This window comes from Trachemys scripta, chromosome 2 (assembly GCF_013100865.1).
Source record: "Trachemys scripta elegans isolate TJP31775 chromosome 2, CAS_Tse_1.0, whole genome shotgun sequence".
In the NCBI taxonomy this organism is placed as follows: domain Eukaryota; kingdom Metazoa; phylum Chordata; order Testudines; family Emydidae; genus Trachemys; species Trachemys scripta.
The window spans coordinates 100776719-100798634 of NC_048299.1; the positions used below are offsets into that span (position 1 = coordinate 100776719).

General features: G+C 40.3%; 1 protein-coding gene across 2 annotated transcripts in view; it reads right to left on the bottom strand.

The window, feature by feature from the left end:
- Positions 1 to 4350: 4350 nt before the first annotated feature.
- LOC117872653 (aromatic-L-amino-acid decarboxylase-like) overlaps positions 4351 to 21916 on the bottom strand; it is a 71019-nt gene continuing 53453 nt past the window's right edge. For both annotated transcript variants that reach the window (XM_034761337.1, XM_034761336.1), the window contains exons 8-10: positions 13651 to 13717; positions 9654 to 9748; positions 4351 to 4422 (exon numbers count right to left, since the gene is read on the bottom strand). In XM_034761337.1, coding sequence (XP_034617228.1) covers positions 4351 to 4422; positions 9654 to 9748; positions 13651 to 13717 — 234 coding nt within the window. The remainder of the gene's footprint in view (positions 4423 to 9653; positions 9749 to 13650; positions 13718 to 21916) is intronic.

A 21916-nucleotide genomic window follows, 5' to 3' on the forward strand; every position in this document is an offset into this window, starting at 1 on the left:
TGGCTGAGATTTGCACATTAAAGCATCATACCTCCAAGTGCACAATAAAAATCCCTCTGAACAGAATAATGAAATCATTATGAAAAGTAGTTACTTATTTTGATTGCACAACTGCAGCTTTTAAAGACCTCAATTATCATGTCTATTTTAATTGAAAAAGAAAATAATCAAAGTGATTACTTCTCATTATAGATTAACTCCTTGTAAAATTTTATTTTAAACTATAAAAAACATTTTCCTTTTTAAAAAAAATATGTTCAAAATCCTTTAGCGTGCTGTAAGCCAGGTTGTGAATCTAGAGCACACCGGCTTCCTGCACACTGACTGGCTGTGTGGACCCTGCTAATGCACATTAAAAGTTCCTTAGTGCATTTCGGAACAGCTGTAGGTCAAAGTGCATTTGGACCTTTCAGTGTATGATAGCAGGGTCTAACTGGCCAGTTAGTCCGTGGCAGGCTTGTGAGCTGTAGATCACACCCTGGCTTGCTGCACACTAAATTGCCATGTAGATAAGCCCTCAGGCTCCTTTGAAAATCCCAACCTTTATGAATATATTTCCATCTGATGTTTCACCTTTGTATTGGGTGGAATTCTCATTCTTTAGAGAGAGTTGATGTTTAAACCTGGACTGTGTTTAGGTTCCAGTTCAGGGTTTGGGTTCAGGCTTGGCTTCAGGCCCCTCTTCAGCAAAGCACTTACTCCTATACTTACCTTTAAGTACATGTTTAATTCCCTTTTAAATCAATGGGACTTAAGCACATGCTTAAGTGTGTTGCTGAAGTGAGGCCCTAATGGCACCAACATCTTGCAATGTATTCTGATGAAGCTTCAGCCCAAAGTGGCAGAAATCTTCCCAGCTCTCATGAGATTTTCCTCCATACAGAGTCAAAATCTTATGGGAGCAGCTGCTTTTCTAAGATCTTCTATCTGGTGGAATCAGAAATATGTCCTTCTGGTTTTAGATCAGACCCACAACCAAAATTATAGGGATGCCTATGAGTTTCAGGCTGTGGTTTTGAAGTGTTCAGACACCCGTGATAACTACATTATAAATGCCTTGGCAGATTAGACAGGCAAGAATAAGAAATTGGCCCTGTGCATGCATGTGAATGGATGTAAACACCATTGCATTTGAATCCGAGGGAGAAATCTAATCGAGCAAATTGCTACAGGAGGTCATCTACAGTAAGTATCACAGCTTTGCTTAGAAGAGACTTCTGCAGTTGCTTTGCAGAAGAATTTGGGAGCGCTGGATTGTTCCAGCAGTGCTTTCCCCCACTTTGACTGATTAACTGGGTCTATGGGAAAGGTAATTCACTGGAAGGATGAGGCAGAGAAAGTGACTGATATAAAGGATTAGCTAGAGAAAAAAACAAACAAAAAAGCCCCCCACAATAGTGCTATGAAGGGTAACTCATCCTGGCAGCACATAGATAATGAATGTGTGTGAACAATAACACAAAGTGGTAATCCAGTAGGGCAATAAGGAAACCTTTCAAGTTATTGGAGGAAAATATAGCAGGATTAATAATGGAATATAGTGCTGCCCACATATAGAAGATCATATGTCTGGAGACAGTTGCTTTCATGTATGGAGGTTTGTTTCCCCCAAGGCTTTCCTGTGGGTCAGAAATCAACATTGCTATATTTTTATGATCAGAATAAAAAAGTAGGTCTCATTGGAATCATTCAGTGTTATTGAGGAGTAAGATGAAGGTATTCTCCTGCTAGTGTTATTGGCCTGCCTGGAGTGGTTTTGCTCTTTCTTGATACAAACAGGATCATTTTAATAATAATAAAAAATCAGACTAATAAAATAATAATACTAATTAATAGTGCATTTAAAGAGAAAGGAAGAGAGACCCTGACGGCTGTATGTACTTCTGAGCATCCATTAACTTCAACAGGAACTGCAGGTTCTCACTCCGGTGAAAGTCAGGCTATTTTTATTTAGGTGCCTAAACTAGGATTTAAGCACCCAGGTTTGGACAAGATTTATATGGACCTTTCTCTGTGGACTGAGAACTAAATAGGTATAGTTTATCCATTTGCAGTGAATTGCAAACTACCTCTAGGGCCTGAGACTGTATGCCCCTGGAGTCTGGGAGGAACCCTATCTCATTCCATAGGATTATGCACAAACCAACGCACAAAGTGTGAGTTCACTGTTCCAGTGCTGTCTAGAAAGTTGTTCTACATCATAGAATTTATCTGTCATGATAAACCGCCACCACAAGCCCTGGGAAATCCAGTTTAAAAAACTACATTCAAAATGTTAAAGTTGCCAAGTAAAGAATTCAAAATGAAGAGAGTTTGGACTTTACAAAGTTAAGGTTGCCCGGAATTTTGAGTGAATTCTTTTAAGGTTATTTTTTACAATTGTGCATACATGCATATATAAAGATTTTTAAATGTCTGGGCTTTGGCAGAGTAGGAGCAATACAATTCAAAAAATGACTTTGTGATTGTTTTTACATACTTTTAACTTGGCTTCACAGAATTATGAGTGGAAGGGATTAAGGGGGAGATTTTCCAAGGGATGCACAAATGTAAGTGAGGCATCTCACTGCCGTTTGTGCCTTTGAAAATCTCTTCTTAAAGGCCCGAGTCTCCTCTAACTTACGCCAGTTTTACATTGGTGTAACTCCATAGATTTATGTCCGTGCAAGCAAGAGTAAATTCATACTCTAACAATGTCTAGATATTGCACCATTCAGTAGTTATTTTGTGATTTACACTACTTTCCTTTCAAAGAAATGAAAAGTGTTTGCTCTAACTGCTCATGAATGCAGCTACTGAGTTTCTTCTTATAACTTTTTGTTGCCATAAGAGGCCCATTAATTTAGGAGAACTGAATTGAGAGAGAAAGCCAAGAGTATCATGGTTCATTTCCTCACTTCCATCAGTGGCTTCTCAGACACTTGGTTCTCTGAATCATGAAAGGGAGTTGAGGGGGGAAGCAAGAAAATGAATTCCACCCTTCTCCCTTCTAATGTCTACACAGAGACACACATCTCATCATGAGATAATTACACTCTAGGGCTTGGTTCTAAACCTCAAAATATTCTTTATTGAGATGTGACTACCAGTAAGAACGAGGCAGAATCAAAACACCAGAAACAGGGACTGTTTCTGTTCTGCATTTGCACAGCACCTAGCACAATGGGGGTCTTAGTTCATGATGAGGGCTCCTAGGTGCTACAGTGATGAATAATCATAATAACCTACTGATACCTACCAAAAAGAAGTACATTTGCAGTAGGACACTGATCTGGACAGTTTAGAGTTAGCAACCCTAACCTACGAGCTGAAAAATTCCTATTGCATGGTGATATGTACATTTGTAACTAGGGATGAAGCCATAGGCAGAAAAGTCTCATGTTTTTACACATTAGTAATGCTGAAGATAAGAGAGAGGGAAAGTATTGATAATTAGTACTGTTCCAGATTTTTCATGTGATTTATTTTAAATGAAAAATGGCCTTTTTTCCCCAAATGAAAATGTTAGTTTTTCAACAAAAAATGTAAAGCCATTTTTTTCAGTTTTTGAAAACTGAACGATTTTTTAAAAAACGATTTTTTTTAAAAAAAAGTTTCTTTTGAAAATTTTCATGGAAAATATTTACCATTTCCTGAGCAGCTCTTTTGGTAATCAATATACTCAGATGGTGGGTGACTGCGAGATGTTGGCAATACACTTAGTTTTGTTGGGAAACGCTAAGTCCTAGCTCTGGGATTGTCTGTTATGAGAATTTTATATTATTCTGTTTATTATTATTATTATTATTATTATTATTAATATTCTCCTTGTGATGATGATTGTTTCCTTTAGGCCATTTTGCTTTGAGTCCCCGATGTACCTGTAGGTTTTTCTGTGGCACCTCTTTGGAACACAAAATGCAGTCTTGCTCCTCACACGTGAATAATGAAAATAATTGAAAAACATTTACAAAGTCTTCTTTGAATTGCACTGCTCTGAATCTACTAAAGTCCAGACTCTATAAACAAAGGCGTTTAAAGTGTGCAGTCAAGACTCAGAGAGACCATATCAAAACAGATAAAGAAGCTTGGAGTAATGTGCAATTAATTTCTGTAAATGATGGGCACAAAATGGAATAAATCTGAATCTCCTGAATGTTCATGTCTAGCTCCAAACTTCAGGGCTCAGACCCATCTCTGCTTTTCTACCACCTCAGTCCAACAATTTATAATACTACTGTGAATCATTCACTTAGGCAAACACTAGACAAAACTCCATATTTCTATGTGACAAAGGGAATAAGTGTTTAGAAAGAGTGTGCTTCACCATAAAGTTTACTATTTCTGACAAACTTATATATCCAGTATTACTTACCACATAGCAGAGCAGTCAAAATTCACTAGGAGCCATTTGTGAGGGTTAAAGTTAAATGAATCTGCAAACTGACAGGGTTTAAAAAAAATGAATTAGAAAAAATATGGGTCAGAGTCCTCAAGTTATAAAAGCACTGTCAATTTTCCCAATTGCACCCAGATTCAGGACAGCATTAAAACATAAAGAAAATGCTTTCCTGAAATTCTAAAGTGAATGAGAGTTATATGTGCATGCTGAGTGAAATTCATCCCGCACAGAGGACCAGCAAAAGGAATATCTACCATGTAAGCATCATGTAAGCCTTCAGGGGTCAACAGGACTACATGCTTGCTCAAAGTTATACATATGCTTAAGTACACTTGGCTGAATCAGAGCCATTATGCATACACACAAGGGAGCAGAATTCAGGGTGCTTGGACAACCTAACTTCTGGCATCGCCTAAATCTTGAATGTTTGACTTGTGCCATTGATAATGTACTTTTAATATATATTTTTTGAACTTTATTTTAATGTATATCATATATAAACATTATCTCAATGTAAACCAAAAACTCATTATAAACAAAAGACATCCCAAATTTTGGTTTTTAGCCCATTTTCTACTCAAGAGTTCCTAGATTTCACTCTTTCACAGAGTGAGCAATTAATATTATAAACATAGACATATATTTTATATGTGTGTGCACACACAGGTAATATAGATTTTGATCTAGAATTGTGTTTCAGTCAGTCTAACTACAGAATTAAAGGTGGTCAAAAATCATTTTTCCCTAATTTTTTTTTCATTTAGTCAAAGTCATTTCTCATCTAAACTAAATTCATATAACCCCCCCCCCCACTTTCAACCAGTTCTACACAGAACACATAGCTATATGTTAAATTTTTGACAATATCAACTTCGCATTACACGTATTCAGTATAGAAGCTTCCCATGCAGTGAAAGGCATGAAGGACATTTGTGTTGAAAGTCTTCTCCTTTAGGTCCTGTGGCAGCAGCTGATGTTGAACAGCAGGGACACAAAGGAGAAGTGGGGATCTTGAAGCACCAGTCGCTAACTAATAGCTATTTTTTCACATTTGTTTCTCATTAACTTCCTCATCTTTGGTGAAAGGGCAGTGGTTGCCCATGTTGGAGGAGTTTTTTATCCTTCTAATATCTGAGGTAGGGAATCTATTCAGAGCCATTGAATAGTTGCTACACTGACAGATGCTGGCTGTGCAATGGATGCTGATTCATTTCCTACAGGAACCAATAAAAATAATAAATAAAACCCACACAGGAAATTACAGCAAGCTTCATTTGCTGATAAAAAAAAAAAAAAAAGAATGAGAGAGAAATGCTTCATTTGTTAGGTTTTTCCTCTTTTATTAGTCTACCTATCAGAGCTGCTCTGTTTAAATTTCTGTCTTTACCAAACAGTGATATTTTCTCCACTGACGTGGAAGACAAGGACTTATCTGACTGTGTGAGGGGAGCATCAGGAAATTGCAGCACCCTTATCTAAGCAACTAAGTGCCAAGTGACTCAGTAAGAGGAAAAGAAAAAGGAACCTGAGAGTTATTGGAAGAAAATTTCAACTGACTCATTTTCAAATATTAAACACCGTCTGTTATAGACACAGCCACAGTCTGGCCTTATATGTAGGGTTGCCAATTTTGGTTGGACGTATTCCTGGAGGTTTCATCAAATGACAAAATCTTTAATTAAAGATGAATCTTCAATTTCTGGAGACTCCAGGACAATCCTGGAGGCTTGGCAACCCTGTGGTATATGCCCCGTAGGAGGTATATAGTAATACTTCTATGTCTTGCTTTCAAAACAGGTGAGATAGTGGTTGTTATATTTTAAAAACTTTATAGAATTAGGATGTTAAAATGTTCTCTACCAGGATATTTAAGCAAAAGTCACCTTTTCTCATGCTGGGTTGATTCAGTGCTACTTGGTATTTTGAACAGCAAATTTTTGTGCGTGTGTAAAAATTGCAGAAATGGTTTTACCGGACATGGTAACCATTATGAACTAAAGCCATTTTTGATATGATAAAATTGTGAGAGTTGGCAAAGCTAAGTTTTGCTTCTCTGAGGAGCAAGTTTGTCTGTGTTCAACTCTGCATTTTTGCGCAAATTTTATGCTCTAAAAGCAGCTGTAAGGATTCACTCCCAAGAGGAGCATTTCAAAAATGGATCTATTGTTCTCAAATCTTTTAATGTTACCTTATTTATACTGTGACAGGGTCAGGCCAGATAGCTACAGGAGAGTGATCCTATTGGGATCCAGGAAGTGGGCAGGCAAAGCCCGCCCACTGCTAAAGGATCCCCCCCAGCCTAAGGGGGGGTCCACAGGACCTGGAGACCAAAAAATTACGGGGGACAACTAATAAAAGAACAGGGACAGGAGTGAGGTCAAAGGGTCAAACAAAGCGAACCAGACGGGGACACCAAGCAGAGAACCTCGGACAGTGCCCACTGCTCCTCGAAGACGTCAAGGGAGCCAATGGATACAGGAGAGTGATAGAAGGCAGATATATTAGCCCCAGATTAAGTAGGGCCCTTTTCCCTGGGTAAGGTAACAGGGAAGGTTCCAGGACAATCAGGAACTTTCTGGAAACAATTAAGGCAGACAGGCTGATTAGAACACCTGCAGCCAATCAAGAAGCTGCTAGAATCAATTAAGGCAGGCTAATCAGGGCACCTGGGTTTAAAAAAGGAGCTCAAGTCAGTTTGTGGTGCGAGTGTGAGGCACTGGGAGCAAGAGGTGCAAGGAGCTGAGAGGGTGTGCTGCTGGAGGACTGAAGAGTACAAGCGTTATCAGACACCAGGAGGAAGGTCCTGTGGTGAGAATAAGGAAGGTGTTTGGAGGAGGCCATGGGGAAGTAGCCCAGGGAGTTATAGCTGTCATGCAACTGTTACAGGAGACACTATAGACAGCTGCAACCCACAGGGCCCTGGGCTGGAACCTGGAGTAGAGAGCGGGCCCGGGTTCCCCCCAAACCTCCCAACTCCTGATCAGACACAGGAGGAGTTGATCCAGACTGTGGTTTCCACCAGAGGGGAAGATCTCTGGGGTGAGCAAATCTGCCAATAAGCGCAGGACCCACCAAGGTAGAGGAGGAACTTTGTCACAATACAAATTCCTCCCAAATGTGCCTAAAACCACAGTTATGAGTTTAGGTTGCTGCCTTTTGTAGCTTAGCCTGTAGGACAAACTTACTGAATGATGACTAGATGGGCCTAAAAACCAAAACACTGGACATGCAGCCCTTTCTCTAAACTTAGGGAGGATCTGGATTGAATTTAACAGCTGACCCCTGTCTCGATAGTGGTCTGAATCAACAAGCCAACATTTTGATATAATCCTTCCCTACTTGGAACTTAAAAGAAGTTTTTGTCCTGATCAAGATCTAAGCTGTGGGAAGGAGCAACTCCCAAGTCTTCTTGGAGTCGTTTCTGCTGATTTGGGGATCATTTGTGGGACGGGACAGGGACTAGACTGGCTGGGTGCAAGGGCTTGTGGTAAAACACACAAACCTACGCCTCCTCCTCCAATATCTTTTCACAGTGCCAGAAGAGGTGCTGGGGGGTCAGAGGAAGGAAATGCTCTTTGCCAGCATGGCCAGACTTACACAAAGTTTGGTTTCTATCCATCACTTTTGATATTTTGTACAGAAGTGCAGCATCTTGATCAAGCATGGACTCTGGGTTACAGTCACAGGAAAGCAGAGGTTTAAGAATCTATGGGGCCTTTCTTTTTTGTCAGCTGACAAGAGAGTGCATAGGAGGGTTGCAGGAATCTCCTGATTCTACGAAGTACATTCTGGTTTACTAAAGAATGTTATGTGAGGTCTGAAATGAAAGCCAGTGTCACATTGATCATTAATATCATTGTGAAATGTATGTACAGACTATGTAAGAAGTTATGGATACACACTGAAAATATGTTCTTAAACTTTGTATCAAGGTATTAGACACAAGGAAGAGTGAAAAACAGGTTTGCTGTCAGACTGAGATGTCTCTCCATCTATTTGTTTACATCTAATTTGAGTCTTGTGTTGTTTACAGTGGGTCTCCTATCTCCAGTCTGAACTGAATGTAAATGAAGGATTGTAAGACAGAACTAACAGGACAGTGAACACAGCATGGGCAGAGAGGTACATATCAAATATTTACTTGAGTATATTTGGGTAGGGAGGAAAGGGATGCCCTGGCACCCTTCTCTGAAGAAGTAAGAGGATAGTGCTTTTGCTTAATGAAAAAAAGGGGTGTACGTTGGAGAGAACTTTGGGTGAGATAAACATCTTTAGATTAAAGTAACTTGTTAGTCAAGTTTAGTGTCTAGAAAGCATGTTATGATTTTGTTTTCCATGTAACCATTTGTTTCCAATATTCATAGATTCTAAGGCCAGAAGGGACCATTGTGATCATCTAGTCTTACCTCCTGTATAACACAGGGCCATAGAACTTCCCCAAAATAATTTCCATGATTCTTTTCTGAACCCTCTCCAATTTATCAATGTCCTTCTTGAATTGTGGGCACCAGAACAGGACACAGTATACAGTATTCAAGCAGCAGTTGCACCAGTGCCAAATTCAGAGGTAAAATAACCCTTCTGCTCTTATGCGAGACTCCCCTGTTTAATTGTCCCAGGATCTCATTAGCTCTTTTGGCCACAGAGTCAGACTGGGAGCTCATGTTCAGCTGATTATCCTCAAAATCTTTTTCAGAGTCACTGCTTCCCAGGATAGAATCCCCCATCCTGTAAGGCTGCCCTACATTCTTTGTTCCTAGATATATACATTTAGCCGTATTAAAATGTGTATTGTTCACTTGCACCCAGTTTACCAAGTGATTTAGATATTCTTACTCACTATTACTTGAATCGTTATTCTTTGATAATAAACTTCTTCTCGTTTTCACTATATATATGTATACATACACACACACACACACACACACACACACCCTATGTTAAGCAAAGTGATGGTCCTCAGTTGAATCTTACAAGCTGGTATGTACTGTCCTTTGCGAACAGCAGCTCTGGCAATACTGTGATTGTCCAGTGGATAAGGGGCTGGAAACTTCAGAGAATACTTTGAGTATTCAGGGGTTGGTGTGTGCCCATCACTCCTTGTACACAGAGAGCGAGGCCTGCGGGGGGGCCAGGAAGGCTTGTACTCCCAGAGGTTGTTGGTTTCAGGGAGCTAATCCACAGGCAGGCACAGACAAGACTGCTTCACACTAAGGGTAGGTGGTGCTGAGGTCCCACGCAACCCTGGGTACCCCTGGGGAGCATCACAAACCTCCACGCCATTTAGAAGATGTCGGAATTCAGGGCAGATGAAAGCACTCCCTGCATATGCTGCATCAATATGCATCCAGATATTCTCCTTATTGCCTGGGAAAAAATGAAGGAAATTAAATAAGCAAAGACAGCTTTTTTCTTTAAAACATTTTCTTTGCATTAGACCAAGTGACTAGAGGAGATTTGCAGTCCCTGCAATTTTGTTTTTTCTTTGCCATTCATATTTTATCAGTTCAATTAGGACAGAGATCTAAGAGGTCACATCACATAGGCCTCTGTTCTGCTAAACAATCCACACAGACCCTTTCCATCTCCACAGTTCTATTAACAGGATTGAGCCCTTAGACACTTTGATTATTATTAACTTGCAATACAAAATCTTAATTTATGATCAGTTCAGGATGCTTAAAATATGTATTTCTTTAAAAAAAACTAGTGATGTTAATTAATTTCTATAAAGAAAGCTCTCTATTTTTGTAACTGGAATAGCAACACGAGTTTTGACTTTGCTGGCCCCTTTTAGCAAGGGTGAGAGCTCCAAGATGATACATTCTTATATGACATGAGTTTCCAGGGACCTAACAGAGTGAACAAACTATTTACAGCAACGAATTTATTTTGGTATATTAAACTATAAACAAACTTTGTTCTTACCCAAGAGCAAACTTTGACATATTACAAATCTGTTACCTTAAATTATTCAGTAAGTTGTTTTTGCAAAAATATTTCAGAATATGGACCTCACTGTTCACTCTATGCGACTGTTCATTGACAGTAAGTCATATGGTAATATTCCTGGTCCGTGACTGGATGGCATTGAAACAAGCCAACAAAATCAGTCACAACAGCCACCAAATACTTCTGGTGCATATTTTTTTTTACATTATATAAACACACACACACTCAAATCAATATGCATGTGCAAAGCTTAGTTACACAAGTACTTGGATTCTTGTGAACTAAAATTCATTTGCATAAATGTTTGCAAAAAACACATTAAAAAATTGTGTATCTCCTGAAAGTTAATTCTCAGCTTTTATTTGGACAAATGTTTGAGATTATTATTGTTGTTTTGCACTGAGTTCACCTGGCTCTGGGTATGTTCCTCATTTTATGACTTATACATAAGTTCACTGAGGGTGAAGTTCATCCCTGTGCTGAGGGGCCAGGACAAAGGCTTGTGCTTCAAGCAGCACTCTAGTCTTGTGCTGGACCCCTCTGCACAAGGGCAATTTCACCAAAAGTGATTTTAAAAAGCTCCACATTCACAGCTTGTTATTCTACCCCTAATGTGGTGTGTCCCTATTTTACGATATTGAGTCTGCAGGCTATTTCCTGAACAGTATACTCATTACTAGCTGTTAAGCAAACGATGACAAACAGCCTAGGGGAGCAGGATTAGGAACAGATTGAAGCCCTGAAGCCTGTTTGTACTACATACACGGAAACAAATTATTACAACTCAAGCATTCAAACAGGGCAACACACACTCTCAGTTTTTCCCCCAGATGAATTCACAACACAGCAAATCTCATCCTAGTTTTACCAGGACAGTTCTGGTTTTTCATACAATGTCCCTGTGCCCCAAAAACATCTTTGAAGATGGCCAAAATAGTGACATGAAAAATTGCAACCATCAAAGCATTCAGGATTTTTTATAAGTATAAAATGTTTGTTCTAGACATATTGCTACCCCAAGTATAACCTATACCTGTATGTCACTCTGATTATGCAGTGAGCACGTGTTTCATACCAACCACTGTTCAAGGCCAAAGTTGTTCATAATTTATCAGGTAACAATCTTGCAATAGGAGTCAATGACTCAATCTAGTCAGTGCAACCCGTCCTGCTCTAACCCCTAGTGGGTAAGTGGGAGGAGGGGCAAGGAAAATACTTTTGTCCCTTTGTTTCTTATTTCTTTCATCTCTATAGTGGTGGGAAGCAAAGAGACAAAAAATGCCATCCACACTGTTCAATGGTGGAAAACTTGAGTGGACCTGTAGGGGAGGGGGACAGCCCCTGAGGAAGAAGGGGGGAGCACATGCTGGAGGAATGCAGGGATGGCCCCCCTCTATGAGCTCTCTGCCTCCCGTTGGCCAGGCAGAAGAAGATGGGAGCTTTCATTAATCCAGTATTGCCAACTCTTATGGTTTTATCACAGGTGAAGGGATTTCAGAGGGTGTCGGAGCCTGTCTCCAGACGATGCGAGAAGCTCCACCCTCCACACAGCTGGAAGCTGGCAGAGTCTCTCCCCTCTTCTCACCAACCTCATAGGAGTGGGGATATAGGAAAGAGCCCAGCAGCTGAGAACAACTCCACTCCCTCTTCCCCTTCCCAGCTGGTGAGAAATATGGACAGGATGGTACATCTGCTCCTCTCCTCCCCCCTGAAGCACCCGGCCTGGGAAGCAGTAGAGGGGGTGAAGAGCTCCTAGATCTGCCCACCAGCCTGGGAAAGGGAAGTGGGAACCCTGCTGCAGCCCCCCAGGCCTGGGAGCAGGCGGGGCAAGAACCCCAGGAGGAACAGAGGTGAGGCTTGGAGGGTAGGGCCGTACCAGGGGAATGGGGACTGATGGAAGGGCTGAATTGAGGGGGCTGGGAAACTAAACTAAGTCCAGGATGGGGGTGGGGTAAACCAACATAGTGGGGCTGAACAGAGGGGGAAACTTGTGGACAGGATTAATTAGTGGGTAGCAGATGAACATATAGGTGAGTAAGAGCTCCTGCAGCAAGGGCCAAAATCATTTTATCCAATAAATTGTTTTGCAGATGCTGGGGTCAGGCAGGGAGAGTAAAGAAACTCAAAAGACAGACTGAGAAAACACAACAGAATCTTTTTCTTTAAAAAGTCTCACGACTTTTGGGCCAATCTCATGATTTTTTGTGGGGTCTGACTCATGACTTTTGATCTCCTGATATTGGCAATACCGTTCATTTAAACCCTGGACTGAAATTTTTGGAGCCTCTTGCTCCATTTTTAGTGCCTCATCCTCCGTCCCTGTATTATAGGAGCTGTGTTTATTAGGATGCTGCAGGTCTGATCACCTCCTTGTTTTGGGGATCAGGAAGGAATTTTTCCCATTGGGCTAAATTGGCAGAGGCCTGGTAGAATTTTTTGCCTATCTCACAGCATTATGAAGGCATAGTTAAGGCTAAATAGAAGAGAACTTAGAATTTAACAACAATAACTTGTGTGACTGTTTAGCTTGTTGCAACTTGCAGTTGGTGCAAATAAGAGGTCAAAAGAGCCAGCTCCCAGGAATGAAATAGATCTGTGATTTCATTGGTGGACCTTGGGAAAAGGAGAGATGAAGTCTTTGAGAAATGAGGTCCCTCTTTTGGTATGCTGTATCCACCTCACAGGAGGCAGGGTGTGAGGATTTAGCAAAGTGAGCTGACTCTTAGAGGTAGGCTGAGGAAGGTCTACCCCTATTTATTGGCTATATGGTTGGAGCCCCGTAATCCTGCATTGGACCCATGTTAATACCTGGTATATGGGAGACAGGACAAATAACAGTGATACGTTACTAAAGTTGCTGCCTGCCACTTAAACCACCCTTATGTCTCAACTCATTCACCTGTGTGTCCTGACTGATGCAAAGTGACAGAGGGGCACAAGGAAAGACATTGAGTTCAGCCTTTTTTCAATCTGCTTCAGGTGGAGCTTTTCTGACCCATGCAGAACAGACCAAAGAAAGGAGCCACAAAGTCAAGCACGTAAGCATTTCGTGGTCCTAAAATATGTTGCCACAAAGGAGGGTTTTTAAAAAACAAAAAACTTTGAAGTTATGGCCATCTTTCTTACCCGTTAGTAATCCGGCCTAAAAATACAAGTTTGCTACTTGAAGCAATATTAGAAAACAATTGCAAGTGAAAGATTTATAGACAGAATTATTGCATTTGGACACTGACACTGCATAACACCCAGGAAATGAATCAACAAGAGACTGTAACTTATATTTAAATTTTAGAGAGAAGCAGCAGGGAATGACTTACAAATAGGACCCAGTTCTAACAGTCTGTCAAAGGAGCAACAAGGTGTGGTTCCGAGTGTTGCACAAAACTGAAGAGAAAAACAAAAGGCAAAACTTTAAAATCAAATTTTCCAGCAAAGACAATTACCAACTGAGAAACAGCAAGCCACAAAGACCTCAAGGAATAGAAAGAACTCTGGTGATTTAGGACTTCTGAATACCCACACATAATTGCAGCCTTCTAATCAATACCTACCCAACAACTGAATTGCAGTGTGTCATTCTGGATGCAAGATGGTTCCAGAGTTTATGGGAGTTTGCACCCAGGATTTTGATTCCACATATATCTCCAAACACTAATTTCAGCTACGCAGGTGTCAATCTATAATAGCTCTACTGAAGTCAATGAAATTCATTCTGATTTATGCTGGTATAACTGAGCTCAGAATGTGGTTTAAGGTAAGTTACTGGTGCTATCACAGGCTGGTGATTTTCTCACAGGCTCTTCTCTTCCAGGGTCATGCTAAACACTCAAAGTCAGCTTCCCTGACTCTTCCCTGTGTGTGTGCATCTCTCTCTTCTAAACTGTCTGCAGCACTATGAACACAATGGGCCAAACGCAGATGTGATGTAAATAATGGAGGAAGTTTCACATTAGCAGGAAGCTATAAGTGGGTGAATGTAAATTGTTGTAACTTCCCCTGAGAGGAGTAAAAATGTGGAGTGAAAGCAAGCAACAGGAGAGTGTAAGCTAAAGTGTGGGGGCTGCTTTATCTTGTATATTACTGTTATTCTGATCAACATATACAGGCTCAATGAAAATGAGGGCCCCTTTGTGCTAGGTGCTGTATATACACACATGGTGAGAGACAGTCCATGCACTGGAGAGTTTACAGTCTAAATATATATGGTAGACAAAGGAAGTCTTATTATTCCTACTTTGTAGCTGGAGAATTGAGGCCCAACATGATTAATTATTCCCAGGTCTCACAGGAAGTCTGTGGTAGGGCCAGGAATGGAACCCAAATGTCTTGAATCCCAGCCCAGTGCCTTAAGCTAAAGAACATCCTTCTTACTCTTGGTTGCTTCCCTTCAACAACCTTGTCCTTCTGGTTTGCCTTAGTCAATAAATTACACCAATTTATGCTCTCACAAATTTACCAACATGTAATCACAATGTGCAATGTGCCTGTACTCTAATAAAAATATCTATCAATAGAACATGCACATTTAATCGTCACCTAGTAATCCACCTTGGGAGTAATAGACATATAGATGCAAACTAGTGAAAGATAAAAAAAGAACCAACCTAATGAACTTTTGCCCATAACACATTCAAACATTTTTTTGAAGTCTGAAAGAGTTTGGTTATTTCGCCCCCACCCCAAATCACCCATGCCTCCGACCTTCCTGTTTCTGCGTGGGACAGGAAACTAAGTGGTAAAATACAATGAGAAAGGCCAGAATACTGAAAGAATAGCCTAACTTGAAATGGGAAGTACAGGAAATCTGGCAGGATTTCTATTTGCAATTTGCAGACTTTAAAAGGTTAATGTAAGGAGAAGCAGCCTTCATTTTGGATGTCAATCTGATGAGACCTTCCAAAACTTCCCATTACGAATATAAACATACAGTGGCATATCCATCCTTATTGAGTAGTTTTAAGTTTGCTGTTAAGTTGATTTGTGATTGGATTTATACCTAGAGCCTCAGTCTCCTCTCACTTAGGCTTTGGATAGACTAAGATTTAAAGGTTTGTTATTAGGCATTAGGAAACATGTTCTAATACCTTTAAAGAGTACAGTGTAGAACAAGCAGTGTATACTTTTAACACATGCTAAGTTAGACAAGTTAAAGCCTAGGTGCTTTTTCTCTTAAAAAAGGAAAAAATTCTTTCAGTTAATTTTTTTTTAAATGGAAAACTTCAAATGACTTGCAGAAAAAAGGCCATTCACTGTTCTTCAAATTTTGAGGGGAAATATTTGTTTAGCTCTCATACTAACTTAGAGGCCAGCAACAGAACTTCAAATGTCAATTTTGGTAACTATTGCACTGTTCATCAAAGCTTGCAAGAAAGCAGAGCAAATACTATGTTATGAGTAGGCTTTTAAAAACACAGGGCAATAGCTGTCTCAAAACACATCTGCATCCATATTATATATATCTCCAACAATAATGTTAATGTTCATTCCTGCTGGTACAGCTAGAAAAGAGATTTTTTGTGTGTGTTTATGTTTTATAGGAAGCACTCGGATATCATAGAGATGGCCAACCTAATTATACCTAGTAAAACAGTCCTCTGAGGGGGCCATATCCTGCCCTTGCATGACTTCATGCAGCCTTATAAAGCCATGAAAAAAATCACCTGACCAGGCACAGAACTTATTCCCCCAACCTGATCATGACAACAATGATAATTATAAGGATATTCATATTTTAGTCAACCATAAAAGAATTGCTACAGGCAAATGGATGATTAAAATGTGGCAGGGCTGATCTAATAGGTCTTTTAAATCTAACTATTGTGAACCTTGTTTGGAAACAAATGAGGTTCTGAAAACAAAGGATATGGCAAACACATAGATATGGGGATTTATTCACACACCGAGATAGAATTGTGTACCAAAAGTAAGAGTTCTTAGCCTTATCCATATCACCATCCCCTTTCCATATTGGGAGCATCCTGGGTCCCACATCTCATTCAGAAATATGTGAAAGACAGGGTGTTTGTAGCCCTCTGGTCCCTGTTTGCAACCCCTCTTTAGGTTGAAGCATCCCAGGTATGAACCCCTGCCTTTAGGGATTATGGGGTACATTTTAAAAAGGGTTGAGTCTTGGTCTCTATTCTACTGGTGTAGTATGCACCCAGATCTTGTACCACAGATGAACTGAAAATGAACTAGAGTACTTGCATTGCTGGCTATTTGATTTGCTCCTATAGATAGGAAGAGGTGCGGGTATCAGATCGGCACCTTCAGTTGAACTGTAGGTACAAAAATAGGGATGTAAATTGTGCAGGTGCAAATTGGGCCCTAAAAAAGACAGAGCACCTTTATGAAAATGTGTGCACAAGTTGGCTCTAAAGAACAATGATTACAGTGTTCAGGTTACACGGTTAAGGACTCATGTCAGGAAATCCCAAAATTACTGTGGCACATGCAGTCATAACTCTGCTTCTTTGTACATATGTATTATAATTAGATTACTGACCTTCACCAAGAGGGTGCAAGAGAGGTGTCAGTGGTTAGTGAGGGACAATAAAGGGAAGCAAGATTATTGCTGAGCTCAATTCAGCCAGCTGAAAGATATGGGTGTACTGGTGTCAGCACCATTATATGATTACACTAAGCTACAAACACGCTCTCTATAATCACTTTAAGGAATGTGCCATTATAATTAGAGATTGTATACATTCAATACATATGCTCAGTTGTTTGAATAATGGCTTGTTCCATAAAGAATAGCTCATCTGTTTAAATAATTTTAATGTTTTTTTCTGTAGGTGCATGAACCCCAAAGCCACCTGCATTAATTCCCAGAAACCACTTAAAGTAACAGCATCTGCTGTCTTCAGGGCTCTCATTACCTTGCATCAGTACTAAACAATGAATCTAACCCAATTTGTAACCCATATTACAACAGCATAATCACATTTGTGCAGGGGGCCAGGGACAGGCTGCGTCTCAGAAATGGAACTGAGAGCTCTGAAGAGCCCAAGGCATTATCCTTTTCAGATCATGTTGTGTAAATATAACATAGCCCTTGCTCTGATGTAAAGCAGCCAGATGCTTGCGTCAGTCACCTCGTATAGTACTTTCCTGAGTATGACTAAAACCTGCACAAATATTGCCCTGCAGGTTTGCATTATAAAAACTCAGGGAGCACTGCTTCCACAACTTCCAGGAGACTGGTGTCCCAATGATACATAAAGGGGATTGCTCTGCCAACAGCTAGTATCTGCCTACTTGCATTTCTAGAAGTTAGCTATGTACGTTTTATGAGACTCAATAAAGGAATAGGGTTTATCATACAAAACCTACAGAGGTATCCAAGTAGTGAGATTATTGGTTAATGCAATGGACATAATAAGAAAACCAAGAAAGCTCATTTAATTTAAATATACTAAAGCAGGGGTCGGCAACCTTTCAGAAGTAGTGTGCGGAGTCTTCATTTATTCACTCTAATTTAAGGTTTTGCGTGCCAGTAATACATTTTAACATTTTTAGACTGTCTCTTTCTACAAGTCTATAATATATAACTAAACTATTGTTGTATGTAAAGTAAATAAGGTTTTTAAAATGTTTAAGAAGCTTCATTTAAAAATACATTAAAATGCAGAGTCCCCCAGACTGGTGGCCAGGACCTGGTCAGTGTGAGTGCCAGTGAAAATCAGCTTGTGTGCCGCCTTTGGCATGCGTGCCATAGGTTGCCTATCCCGAACTAAAGCATGTGACATACTTTAAGAATTGATTAACCGTGATCTCTATGTAGGTGTCATATTTATTCATGCTAACACATGAACAATGCACACTGAGCTAAATTCAGCCTGGTTTATCCCAGCTTCTAAAATTCTGATAGGGTGAAAGGAGCCCACAAGGTTATTTCAGACCTGACACAGAGTTTTGAATGCTAAACTTCTTGTCATTTTACTGCAATACAAGACCTATTTAAAAATACCTCAGGATATTATACACTGAATTCAAAAATCACTACCATGTAATTGCTAAACTAGAGAGCTATTAATTTAGCTATCCATCTTTTCCTCCCACCCCAATACTGTGCTCATCATATTGGGATCTGTATTAATGAAATAGTTAACAATGATGATAACTGTGCCTGTCTTCGTAATGCAGCTACTTCTGGAGTGGAATGTAGCACATTGCAATGCCACCTTCTAGACAGAAAGCAAAGATGCCTTATCCGACAAACTGCAGGGGAAATTCAGCTAGACAAACTAGAATTTGGCCAGGGCATGAAACTAGCACCATTACTCTTGTGAAATCTACAATTTTTGATGATCATTTGTGGTCAGGACCTCAGTTTTGCAACTCATCTGAAAGCTGGCACTTCCAGCAGCCTAGTTCTGCTATGATCACCATCCAAAGTGGTCTGGATGCCAAGTATCTGCTTGTGCATATCCTGTAAATCATCACTCAGCAGAGCTGTTTCTGCTAGAGTCACAGGGAGTCTCTGCTGGGCCATTAGTCAACAAGAAGGTGATCATATTGCAGCAGCAGTACACTGCAATAGCTCTTTGAAGTATATTGTAACATATACACCAGCTGCTGTCATGTATCCGTACTGGCTTATGAAAGTCAATATACTCGCTGATTACTTATACACACCTAAGTGAATGTAATTGATATGCAGTGGACCCTATTTTCCAACTTGTTAGAGCCTAAATTAATGTACCGTGTTGCACATTTGGACACTCAAACCAGCACTCAGACACCTAGTTTAGGTACCTTCATCTCAAAGCACTTAAAACACCTAAGTTTAGGCATGTGCTTAAGTCCTAATTAAGTCAATGGGATCTCAGCATGTGCTTAAGTGCTTTGCTGAATTGGGGCCCAACTGCAGAGCTGGGCACCCTAGCATACTCGTCAAGTTTGGGGCTCGCTCCAAGGTGCTGAGTGCCTTCAACTCTTGCCAACTTCAGTTCCTCTCAGGAGTCACTCAGCACCTCATGGGATCGGGCCTGTTGTTTGTCAATAGCCTGTGTAACTCGACTGTTTCAATTTGTTGAGTTACAGCTGTGCTTTGATTTTTTCAAACGTCTTTTGTAATGGAAATATACTCAGCTTTGAACTTGGGGAAAGCAAATGAAAACTACTACTCTGGACTTGCTCCCAGCTTTTACTATAGTTTGTGCTAAATGCACCAATGAATAAATTGCTAGTGCTAAAAGACACCAGTGGTGGATATAAGTTCAAAGTTTTTTTTTTTTAATGCCAAACCTTACTTATTTGAAAAAGCTATAACACTGTTATCCAGTTATTTTAATTAGAGCTCCTGTTTCCTATCAGGCCCAGTAAACACATGAGCCTGAATCTCTCCTCACTTATATTTCTATTAATTGTAATGGAATGATTCCTGATTTATACATGTACCTTTGAGAGGAGAATCCAGCCCATAAAACACCGGGTTTTATTTTCTTTTTTCACCCTCCCTATTAAGTCATTTTTGCTCGAGAGACTGCATGAACTTAGTGGCAACCCAGATCCATGTCTACACTAGCACTTAGATCAGCAAAACTTTAGTGCTTGTGTGCCCAGCGCTATATCAGTGGAAAACACTCTGACTCAGACATAGTTACCGCCACTCGTTGAGCTGGTTTTATTATGTTGAAGGGAGAGCTCTCTCCCATTGGCATAACACGGCTAACAAGAGATCTTACTGTAAGCTTGTAGGTGTAGATATGGAAGGATCTATATGCTATCACAAACTCTTTTCCATCAGGGTTCCTTTGGCAGAACTTTCTGCTTTGACACTGCATCTCCCTCTTGAGAGAAAGATCAGTGAAGACGAGGTGAGTAATAAGGTGGTGGAAGGTGTTTCTTTAGTAACTTGCGTGTTTTTGTCACAGGAACAAAATAAAATAACCCCAAATTACTCAAGGACAAAAGAACTTGAAAAGCAGAAAAGGGAGCACGAATGGGGTGCATGGGCTACTGCCCAGTCTGAGAGAGAATGAGCACACCTTTTCAGTTAGGAGGCTAGCAGTAAAGATAATGAGATCTCATCTAATCCTCACTGAGATGTTTTATGTATACAAATAAATGGAAGGGCTGACGCTGGCCGTATTAACTCAGGCTTAGCCTATGCTTCCTTTCAAGGCTTGTATTGCACAGCAAAGCAACCAGTGGAGACAACATACAGTTTAAAAAAAGACACCCTTTGTAACAGTGTCACTGAATCTGTAAACAGATTATTTGATTTCCCTTTCCCACAGCTGCAAAAATTAATAGATGGTGAATATTTATGAGGAGAGTTCCATTGTGGGTGTGTAGATGAGGTTTGAGCAATAAAGCAACTCAATTAACTTTCTGATACCACATGGAGAGATGATGCAGAATTGCACTGTGTGCACGACATGCAGAAACGAAACACTGAAGCATGCTGTTAAAAAAAAAATCAGAACACCCTAATATACTTGGTAAACCAAACCAAACCAGCTAAACTTTCCCACTGCATGTAAAAGCTGCTTATATGACGTGCTGTGTTGTGTTTGCCCCAGTGGAGGGAACGGAGATCTCCATTACAAACGCATTTCTCTGCAGCAGGTTCTATGGCACAAGTAAATTCATGTGAGCAGCCTTAGTGATGGTGCCTTCATTTTGGACAAGAGTCTTATTTCCACTGGAAGGCAATTGGTGGAATTCACTTGGTCATCAAGATTATTCAATTCGATTTTCTCCAAGGCAAGAAAACAGCATCCCCCTACACTTGTGAAACATCTGTTGTGCTCATGCCATGGTCTTTTAACATACCACAAAGTCAGAGCCCAAGGCAATCAAAATAAATCAAACAAACAAACAAGCAAGCAAAGGATAAGATTTCCAAAAGTGTCCAGTGATTTAAGTTTTTAAGTCCAATTTTCAGAAGTGACTTCAGACTGACTTTCACAGATACCTAGGTTCCTAAATCACTTTTGATAATGGAACTTAGAAGCCTAAATCACGTAGGTCCTTTTGAAAATTTTACCTTAAGTAAACAGAGAAGACGAAGTACAGGCTATTCTGAATCAAATAAGACTGCTCTGAACAGAAGCTCTGTAAAAATGGTATTGTGGAGGCGGCGCAGTGGGAGGGGCCACGTGGCAGCACCCCCGCTGTAGCCCTGGCCGCCCCCTTCTCTCTCTCTCCCGCCCGCTCCCTCCCCCACCCCTCCCCAGCCGGTCCCCCTGCACCCATGCTCCGGCCGCGCCGCAGGTTTGGTTTTTTTTGCTTTGCCTTTCTGCCCGCCCTGTTTTTTTTTTTTTTTGCTTGGGGTGGCCAAAAAGCCAGAGTCAGCCCTGCTTCATTGCCATCACTACTGATAAAAGTTCTACTAGCCATATTACACTCTCTGTACATAAACTTGTACAGCTCCATTGTCTTCAGCAGATTTGCACAGGTATAAATTATTGGAAATTAGCAAACAATTTTGTTGATGCATGATAATAGACTCCAGTTCACTCTCTCAGTGGTATTAACTCTTCGGGGCTAACAGGAGAAAAAAAATGTACTAAAAACTTATGTAGTTGAAAGTGATTGCATGACATTCTGAATTTACACAAGGAACAGATC